Raw genomic sequence first — 10878 nt, forward strand, 5'->3', positions numbered from 1 at the left:
ACATATTTTGGTTTTATAACCCATTAGAATTTAAGTTTCTAAAATATCAAATTTCAGAATTTTTTCTGTGTGTTGCAACAAAAAGTACAATCTTTAAGATAAAGCGATACATTTTAAGGAATATTCCAGTTCGCTATGCTAATCAAAACAAGCTATAACTAGCTGAAATCGGAATGTAACTATAAATACTGCCTGTTAAGATACAGTGATCTCGAAGATGTAATACCTGCCAAAATCCAAAAAATATTCTGAAACTCAAGCAATTAATAGTGCAAATTACCACAAATATCCCAAGTTTTTTAGTTATATTTGACCTATCTTTCAAATGAAATTCATGAGTGATATTTTTCGTGGAGCAAATGTGAGCGCCATAGACGGAGTGTTCGAGGCATGGCCGTCGTCGTACCAGTCGAGTCTTCCCCGCAGACTACGGATGCCGAACCAACTGGAGCCGAGCTACTTGGACGAACCGGAGGCATTCTCTATCAAGCGATTGATCTTCAAGATCATCAAGATTGGTGTGCTGCTGCTTATCTGGGGTTTCTTCACCTACATTCTAGTAAGGATTTCAACGTCACCGGTTAACACATCGGTGGTTACGGTGTTGCCCAATGAAACGCTGCTCCGTCGGCTGCAATTACCAAATGATGCCGCGAGGATAACGCTAAGGGGTCCCATTGATTTGTATCTTGGAAACACCAAGGATACAGCCTTTGTGGGTCTGCGAGTGGAGTGGCGGGACTCGGACTTGAATATCACCCTTCGGCGCTCCGACATGTGGGTAATCTACCTCCTGGCAGACGAAAGTCGATTCGAGGAAACGGCCAGGACCTTTGAGATATCTCCAACGAAAAGAAGAAATGACAAGGCGGTGATCTCGCTGGAGGGCAGGAACGAGGAGCCTGTTTCGCTGCTCATGGAGGTTAACGTCTATCCGCTGGTCACCCACCATGGAGTCATCTACGCCGCCCTGCTGTTGATTGGTCTCTATATCCTCATCGTCTTTGAGCTCACGGATCGCACCTTTGCCGCTCTTCTGATGGCCACCACGGGAATAGCAATCCTCACGGCGCTGGGCAATCGACCCACGATGCAAACGATCATCTCGTGGATTGATTTCGAGACCCTGATGCTGCTGCTGGGCATGATGATACTGGTGGCCATAATGTCCGAGACAGGGGTTTTTGATTGGATGGCCGTGCTGGCCTACAGGATCTCCAAGGGTCATCCCTGGCCCTTACTCATCTTACTCAGCTCCATTACGGCCATTATGTCCTGTGTTTTGGACAATGTGACTATGCTCCTTCTGATGGCGCCCATTGCCATCCGTTTGTGCGAGGCCATGGGTGTGCAGACTCCCCTTGTTCTGATCATCGTGGTCATGTACTCGAATATCGGTGGCACCCTCACGCCGGTGGGTGATCCGCCCAATGTGATAATAGCCACCAATCCCGAGGTGATTGCCCAGGGCATTGATTTCCTCAACTTTGTAATCCACATGCTCCCCGGGGTTTTTCTGGCCATCATAGCGGGTTTCGGTGTCTTCTATCTGACCATGAGGAAGTCGCTCTTTAAGCTGCAGGATCGACAGATTGAGCTGGCTGCCGAAAGGGAGTCGATGAGGCGACGGATGAGCGCGGAGATCACAGCTCGAGCTTCGGAAATGCGGGAAAGACAGCCGGCAAGGCAGTGTTTAAAGCCCTCGGCCAACTATTTCGAGACTTTAGCCCACCTGGAGGCACATCATCGCATCCGGGACAAGACGCTGCTCATCAAGTGCCTGTTCACGCTGGTCTTCGTGATCCTCTGCTTTCTGCTGCACTCCCTGCCTTTTATGGCCGGCGCCACCTTGGGCTGGGTGGCCATCCTGGCGGCCTTCCTGCTCCTCATTCTGGCCAAGATGAACGACATCGAGGAGATACTCGACCAGGTGGAATGGTCGGCCCTGCTCTTTCTGGCTGCCCTGCTCGTGTTGACCGAGGCGGTGGCCCAGTTGGGTTTCATCCACTGGCTGAGTGAGAACACAGTTAAGGTGATCATGAGCGTGGAGGAGAAGCATCAGACGACGGTGGGAATTCTAATAATCCTCTGGCTAACCGCCTTTCTGGCTGCCTTTGTGGGCAACGTACCCGTGACCACGATGATGCTCCGTCTGACCATCGAGTTGCAACACAACGAGGCGATCGGTGTGCCCCTTTCGCCGCTCATCTGGGCCCTTTCTTATGGCGCCTGTTTCGGCGGCAATGGCACCCTGATCGGCGCCTCGGCCAATGTGATTGCCGCTGCGATCGCCCACCAGTATGGCTACAAGATTTCCTTCGTCCAGTTCTTCATCTACGGCTTTCCCATGATGCTGGCCACCGTCTCACTGGCCACCGTTTACCTCCTCCTCGCCCACTCCGTGTTCACGTGGCACAAGACGTAGTCTAACTCAGTTAGAAGACCCTTCTCGGAGTTGCGATAGATAGGATCTACAGTGTATGGTCTCTATCTATGCGATAGATAGGATCTACAGTCTATGCTCTATCTAGACGCTACTCCGATAAAGGTCTCAATATGGATAGCTGTGATCCTGAGATTTCAAAATGGAGGAAAACCTTTTTTGGATCGCTTATAAAATACCATGTACATTGTGTAAAGTATAAAGTGTAAGTCTCGATTTATGTCGCCCATTAAAGTGGATTTTTCTATAAAAATTAAAAGAGGTCTTGAAATTGGTTACTTTGTTTTAGGTTTTTTTTTTATTTAATATCTTATCCAATATTCCACACTGCAAAAAAATTTAGTTTTCAATAATGTTTTTGATTATCAAAAATGTTTTCTAATTATATAGACACCATAACAATTTTCGTACATCGAGAAATATTTTTTTTGTTTAAAAGGTATGTTTTAATATATCCCAAGAAAAGTATTTATTTTTTTTTTTATTTCTTTATTTTTAATATGACCCAGTTTTTCCTTTTTTCGGCCACTGTATAATTTTATATAGCATACTTTGTGCGCAACGACCCCGACAACTCCAGCTGCAATGACAATGCGTAGCTTGGCTAAATTCTTCCGCTTAATCGCGCAATAATAGCTCAAGGGTGTTAAATATGCATAAACAGCGGCAACAAAGGCAACAACTGCGATTACAACTGACTAGATCTTTGTGTGCAGCAACAACTTAACCGCATCTGCTCCAGGGTCCTTGTGGATAAATATATAAAACCGACTGTAAGCACTAGGAGAATCAGCGAAATGGGAGATTTTAAATGTTGCAAAATAATTGGTGGCAATTACGTTCGCTTAAAAAGTGAATTGAGGAACTCGAAAAAAATGCGAACCAACACAGAGCTTCAAAGCCGCGAAAAACAGGCAATCTAGCGAATTAAGACCTCTTTAATGTTGAGCATACACGTGTACACATTGAATACATATTCACTTGTGGCAATCAACGAAATTCTTGGGAAAAACACGAAAACGGATTTCGCCGCGAGGGAAAAACAAGGGCAAGCCCGAAAACAACAACACATGCAATCCGCCAATAAATCAACTAATTAAATATTCCGATTCGGAGCCAAAGTATTTGATTTTTGCAAATTTAAACAACACAACGAGCAGCCAGGCAATGCCAATCGGAGCCCAACCCTTGTGCCCTCTTTGCATTTTGACTCTGATTTGATGTCGCGACTTGAATCAACATCAGTATATAACAACAGCAACAGATATATGAAAACACGCGACAGCACGAGAAATGAGTGAAATAATATCAAATGAAATGAAATAAAATAAAACGAAACGAAATGAAATGCCTGATTGCGTTGGCGTTCTGACTTGTCGAGGTTTGCTGCTCTGCTCCCCAATGGCGAACATGAAAGCGGCTTTGCATGTGAGCAGGGCACCAAACAAAAAACAAAATACAAAAAACGAGAAAAAGAAATTAAACCAAAGAAACAATATGTGGCAACAAAAATGGCGGGCAACGTAACACTAATTACCATAATTGTGCAGGGCGTGTAGAAACACTTGATGAAGGCGACGAGGACAAAACTTTAGCTTGGCCTCTAGCCTCTAACGTTACTTGGTTGAAACTCCGTAAGCGGTATAGAGATGATTGCGTGAATGGGATTATAAAAAATAAAGGAAATTTTTAAAAAGAATTAAAAAGCTCAAATATTATATATCCCTTTCCTGGTTCCTAACTTATTTCTAATAAAATATTAAACAAATTCTATTTTTTACTGCGAGTTTTGTCCAAATGTTTTTCTTTTCCCAAAATATAATAATTCTGAAAATTAAAACAAACATTTAAGCTCTCATATCAGTTAATTTCAATACATTTTAATTAACATTTTAATTCCATTCACATAATTTTGGATGTAAGAAATGGGACGAATGAAATATTTACTATGATTTATTTAACTATCCGAAATATTCAGTTTAACTATTTTTTTTTGTTAGGATCTAAATCGCTGAAAAGAAGGACTTTTATTATTATAATACTAGGATACTAATAGAATCATTACTAGATTTAAATACCTATAAGTAATAAATATGTTTAGAAATCTGTATATATTGTCATGATCACTCTGCCAACTCGATTGAGGGGAGACTCGTTACCCGATTACGCGAAAGCGTCACGTTGGCATCGCGTGCGGGGCAACGTGTGTCGGGCAATATAACGTATACGCCAAGGCGGCCAAATGTGTAGAAATGAAACATTAAATTACATTGGTTTCTCGGTGTTCCGCTTGTCCTTTACCTACCCCCCCGAAGCCATCTGGCTAGCCGCCCATTGTCTCTCTCTCTCTCGGGGTTCTGACCCCCTTTTTTGAGGGCAGGTGTGGTTTGCACGTAGATCGCGCACGTTGCTGAAATTTTAAGCACTCCGCAGAAACAGGACAGCAGGACAGAGGAGGATAGTCAGACAGACCGCCGGCGGTTTTGTTCTGAAGTGCGCTTTAATAGTTGGCTGTCTGCAGCTGCCGCAGCCGGAAAATCGGGAAAAGCGGAAGGGCTGCGCCATATATGTTTGAATGTGGCGTGCTGGCAGGCCAGAGTGCTGTTTAATAAAATGGCGAGGAAAACAGAACTCATGGCACTGCTGCAAACACGAACCGAAAGTGTAATTATGCAGATGTTTGAGGATCAGCCGCAGCAATGATTTATGTATGTCTGCCGGCACAAACGTCGGCCCTAATTACATCTGCAGCGACTGGGAGACCGAAGAATGCATAGAATTAACCCAGGCCACACACATGGAAAGCTCACAGAGCCGAGAAAATCGGCTTTCACCTGGACAATCATGAATTAAATCAGAAATCCCTGACTTGAGGACACGAAAGTAATTAACTCGACCTCGCCTGTATGCCCGGGGCCATCATCAATTTCCCGAATTGTCACTCACCGCCGGGAGTTGGTGTTAATTCTCGTCTAATTTGTAATTCACCTGTCCTCCCACACGACCAAGGCAGCAGTTAAAAATCCTTTAGGCCAACATAAAAATGCCATTAAACCTGACCGTGATTATCCTTGTTCTGTGGATGCCCGAAATGTTTGCTGGCGATGTGCATAGAGGATTAGTAATTGGACATTTTAGTTTTATCGGATTATCTACACAAAAGCAGACAACTAATCAATTTTACTTGCTTATTGTCAGCCGCAAATAGAACTTATAAATTCGGATACATTCTAAAAGGAAAAGATAATTTTCATATTGCTAAGAAAAGTATTTAGCCAAAATTAAGTGTTTTAAAATAATATAAATGACACAAAAATGTATTCGTATATATTCGCATACATTCTAAAAGGGAAAAGATCATTTTTATAATGCTAAGAAAAGTATTTAACCGAAATTAAGTGTTTGAAAATGGCACAAAAATCATATTTAAAATCGAGAAGTAGGTGCAATAAGTAAAATAAATTCAAAATTGTGTTATTTTTACAAAATATAACAAAAAAAATGGAATTATTTTTTTATTTAAAATAGTGGGCTTAGTAAATATCGACTAAAAGTATAATTTCGTTTTTAACGCTATTAACAACTGCATTAGAAAACTAAACAGCATTTTTATTTCAATGCCAATCTTTTAATTGATAAGAAGTGGTTTCAGCTAACCAACCTACAGCCTTTGCTGTAGTTTAAACTAATCTCTTCCAATTATGATAAATATTTATCTTGAAATTCAACCCTTACCGCAATCCCATCACGATGCCATCTTTAGTACCGGACCCAAATATCCTTTGGTCACGCACACTAATGTCCGGACATAGTTTTCCGGTCTAATACACAGACTTCGGGGGACGGGTCATGAACATACATATCTCTGCCGAGTTGTCCTTGGTGTTATTGTTATTTTGATAGTCCCATTGCATTTTTTACATAGCTCTCCGAGGCTGGCGTACATTGTTTACTGATGGCCATAATGATTACTTATTTCGAGGATTACTTACTCGCTCTCACTCGCTCCACAGGCAGTGATACAAATACAGAGTGCTGCCTCGTTTTATTGGCATTGTTAATATTTGCTTTGTTGCCATCCTTGGTTTATTTGCTCAGGATTTGCAAGAATAAGAGTGGGCTCTTTTGCGCCCACTCCACTTCGTAGATACACGCTCATTTAGTTTTCTTGCGCATTTCGGATTGTGGCATTTGGAAAATTTAGCCGGTTGCTTTAGTATTTTAAAGATGCTGCCTCCAAGCTGCCAAAATATGCTAGCTATTTGCTTTCGTTTATTCACTTGAGGTTTGCCTACCAAAAGCGGCAATTAAAATTTTCAGCTTTGTGCCGAGATTCCTGAGGAAGCACCATTAAAATTGTAATATCTATGAACATTATGTGTTTAAATCACAAATGAATTTCAAAGGTAACAAAGGAAAGCATAATATTTTCACCATATTTCAGGAACCACGAAATTATTTTGCACTTTTGATTAATGATATAAAGCAAATCCAAATGAATGCCAAGTAGGCTACCCAAAGAAAGTTCGTTAAGACATAAATCACAGAGATGTTCATTAATTCGCCGCTTGACAATTGGTCAATGCTCGCGATTTGAAATGCATTAGGAATATAGGAGCATATTAAAAAAAGCAGGAGGAAAAAACACAACAAAAACAGCACTCAACTGCCTGTCGCGGCCACAAGAATGATTAATGACAAATTATTTTATGAGGCCAAGGAAAATCATGAGACATAGCATTAAATGTATTTAAATTATTATTACGAAATTAAACGTGGAAAGAAGGGCGAGAAAGACGATTTGATGTGCTCCTCCGCATAGGAAAAGCAAATAAATCATGAATATTAAGTTGCCCGGCGGAGAACAAAAGTCAATTGGCCAAAGTTTATGGGGTGAGAGAGTGGGGCTAAAAGGACTCCGAATTGCTAGGCCACTTGAGAGCTCAACGGCTTAGAAAATAACCATTTTCCCAGTGCCCCGTAAAAACCTGGCATTGCCTTTCATTTGATTAGACGTCCGTCGTCCGATGTCCTCAAACTCAAAATTCCCCCAGGGGGCAAAAATGTTTATGCAATTGGATTCAATTTTTCGATCCAACTCCATGCAATTGAATAATGCCAGCCAAACACACACACTTTCCCTTCTTCTCTCTTTCTTTCAAAAGGATAAGTCGATTAGTATGTCTGTGTGGGCTGGAAAAATCTACTCCAGGGACATTTTCGGTTTTCATTTATTGAATTCTCAACTACTGAAAAATTCTCCCAATGCAGAAAACGGAATTTACAGTATTTTCCATATTTTACTGACGCACTTATTGAATTCAGATTTTATTTTTCTTATGTGTGAAATGGCTTAGGCATTTAGATACAGAAATTTACAAAAGCAGAAAATTTACAATTTCCTTTAGATTTTAGTAATTGAAATGGGTTTGCCTGGCAAAAAAACATTTAAGCTTTTAGAATCTATCGGTCAATAAGTATTATAATTTGGACACAAATTTAACATACTTTATAATTTTTTTTAAATAAGGAGTGTTTCTATTTCACACTTATACATAACTTGAAAAAAAGATATTGAGATTACAAAGAAGTAATTACTTAAATACAAAAGTAATTCGGACTTTATTTCACTAAGGGCCAGCTTATGAGATTCTTAAAGTAAGACCCCTTGATTCCACCTGTTTGTCAAGTAAATGCAACGAAAATCTTATGGTTAGCATAAAACACACAATCCCCAAGCCGCAAATGAAAGGCACAAAATCCAGGCAATACAAGGGCTCAGCCGAAAAGAAGAAAAAAGTAGGGGGGAAAATAAGAAACAGGCGGAAAATGGAGGGTGGCTGGGAGGCGCTTTCTCAAGCTACGTAATTTCGTCCAAGTGGGTGAAACAAATGTTGAGATTGCAGGCCCGAAAATTCCGACTGCCGCCCACTTTCGCCACACCCCTTGACCCACTGCGACTTTTTCATATTTCCTGCTTCAGACGAAGTCGAGTGGGGCTTCAAAAACGACGACGAAGAAAAGCGAAAAAAGAAAAAAGAAGCAAGCAAATGACAAGCCATAAAAATTGAGTATACGCATTGGTTGCTTAAAGGATCAAAGGATGCGCAAACACACACTCATGTATATATTTACGTTGTTGTGTGTGTGCCCGTGCATGTGTTTGATGGCATTCGATTGGCATTTTCAATGTATGTAAGTGGCTGCGTGTGGGGTGAAAAAAGTTATTGCATCATAATTCCCCCCACTAAGCATTTATATTGCACATAATTACATGCCCAGCGATGCCGTCTATAAAAAGGCAAACGGATATGGGATATGGGATATTCCCACGCACCCGCAAACAATGCAAATTGAAGGCCACATAAATGTAAAGGGCTATCTTACAGATTTTCAGGAATCCCTTAAACATCAATGAGGTATATCTAAATAGGAATCTTAAGAAAAATAATTTTTTCAACACTCCGAGTTCTCGATGGACTTATTAAATATTTTAAAATACCTTAAAACAATACAAATATTTTATAGAATAATTTTAATATTTTTGTTCGTTAAAAAAAAGCGCAATAAATATTTTTCCAGTAATTAAAAATATTTTAATATTTATTCAAAGCTTAGAACGATTCCAGATATGAATTTCCTTGAAAAATAAACCAAAAGACAAATACTAGATTTTTTTTAAATCCAACTAACCATTTGTAGAAACAGATTTTATCCTTATTGGGGCAATACAAAACGAAATCGGAGTTTTTAATGGCGGCGGTTCCCCTCAGTGGGACATTCAAATAGCATTGCAGGGGAAAATTGGGGGTGGTGGTGATAAAAATGCGTGTAAATGTTTATGCCGCCGGCAAGCCAGGACAATTGTCCTGCGGGGCGCCAAGCCGAGCTTATGGCCCAAACCATTATGGACAACTGCAATGGCGACAATAACGCGTCGTTGATACTTCGCACCTGAGACCCCTTCGCCTTTTTTTCTTCACAGGTGGTTGGCGCCGCGCCCAGAAGTATGCCGTTAAACAGGAAAATATCCAACCGCCATACAGGACCTCCAACGAAATGCGAAAGGCTGCCAAAAAAAGTGAAATGGCTGCATGTGCGAGTGGCGAAGGGGTACGAATATAACAATTCGCTGACACAGCGGCCTGCAAATGTAACACAAATTTTGCGGTTTTGCGGCCATCCCATTTAAGCAGCCAGCCTGCAACGGCAATAATAGTAGCTTGTAAGCTTGTTAGGTGTGAAATATGCTTTTGGCAGTACCTATTTTTGCTATTTCGTTTTGTTTGCCTATTAAATAAATAGCTTTTTCCCGGGCACGGCAAATCGATTGTGGGAAAAGGATTGCTGAGCAAAAAGCGTATTTATTGGCTGTAAATTTATGTGAAAATTTAAATAAAATCAATTTTTCTGAAACCTTTTTTTATATGGAGTGCAATAAAATGATAAGCATTGGTTTCCAAAAATAACAGCCGGTAAAGAGCTTTAGAAATAGATTTTCTATTACTATAAAATTTTTAACTATTTTAAGTTGATGTATATTTAAAAAAATAAGAGTTCCTAAAAATATTTTTTTTATTTTGGCCATAAGTAGGATATAACACCTTGTCCCAATTAAATATTTCCTTCATTTCTCCACTTTAAGTAAATTAACGAAACACAAATTTTTAGCCAACATGATAAAACATTTATTTGCCCTTTAAACGGCATGTAAATTTCTGTGTTTAATCAAAAATTACAAAGAAATCATCATAAAGTGGTCTAATTGTTCAGTTTGCGGCCCCAAGGCATTTTCACAATTAAATTGAGCATAAATCCAAACAAATGCTTGACTCTGATTTGCCAGCCTGGGGCGGAGTTTAATTAAACGCGCGAAAAACGTTGGAATTTTAATCGTTTAATTGAAAAACTTTAACCGTTAAGCGAGTCGAGAAGGAAATCGTGGAATGGGAATTGGATTACCGTGCCCTGCAAAAATATAGTTTGAATGGTATAATCCGACTAAAGCACACCTAAAAATATTATTTAAAATATATTTACCTTTATTTTAACATTTATATTAAACCCTTCGTTATATAAATATATTAAATGGTTGACCTAAATATTTTAAAATATTATGAAATGCTCAACATATGCATTTTAATATTTTAATACTTTTTGATAAATGTATAACATTTCCTTCCATGGTCGAGTTTATTTTATTAAAATTGCTAAAGGCAATATATAAATGCTTGATCTAAATATTTTAAAATATCAAGATATCCATTTTTTTTCTTTATTACTATTTCCATGATGAATTTTAATAAAATTGCTAAAGGCACAATAAGATAATTTGTTGTGAGAATTTTCACTTTTTGTTGAATGAAATCCAATGGAATTATTCTGCATTGCTGGTCTCCTACAAAAATCCAGCGAATCCAGGCGTCGAAATCGAA

At 39.7% G+C, this 10878-nt stretch overlaps 1 protein-coding gene across 1 annotated transcript; it reads left to right on the forward strand.

The window, feature by feature from the left end:
- The first annotated feature begins 292 nt into the window (after positions 1-292).
- LOC108057313 (P protein) lies at positions 293-2688 on the forward strand. Its single transcript, XM_017141514.3, has one exon. The coding sequence runs from the start codon at positions 326-328 to the stop codon at positions 2423-2425; it is 2100 nt and encodes a 699-aa protein (XP_016997003.3). The 5' UTR covers positions 293-325; the 3' UTR covers positions 2426-2688.
- Positions 2689-10878: the final 8190 nt, after the last annotated feature.

The sequence above is a fragment of the Drosophila takahashii genome, chromosome 3L (assembly GCF_030179915.1).
Source record: "Drosophila takahashii strain IR98-3 E-12201 chromosome 3L, DtakHiC1v2, whole genome shotgun sequence".
NCBI classification, from domain to species: Eukaryota; Metazoa; Arthropoda; class Insecta; order Diptera; family Drosophilidae; genus Drosophila; species Drosophila takahashii.

What these genes read in the sequence shown, in the direction of transcription:
- LOC108057313 (XM_017141514.3), top strand. Translation starts at nt 326, where the DNA reads ATGAAATTCATGAGTGATATTTTTCGTGGAGCAAATGTGAGCGCCATA.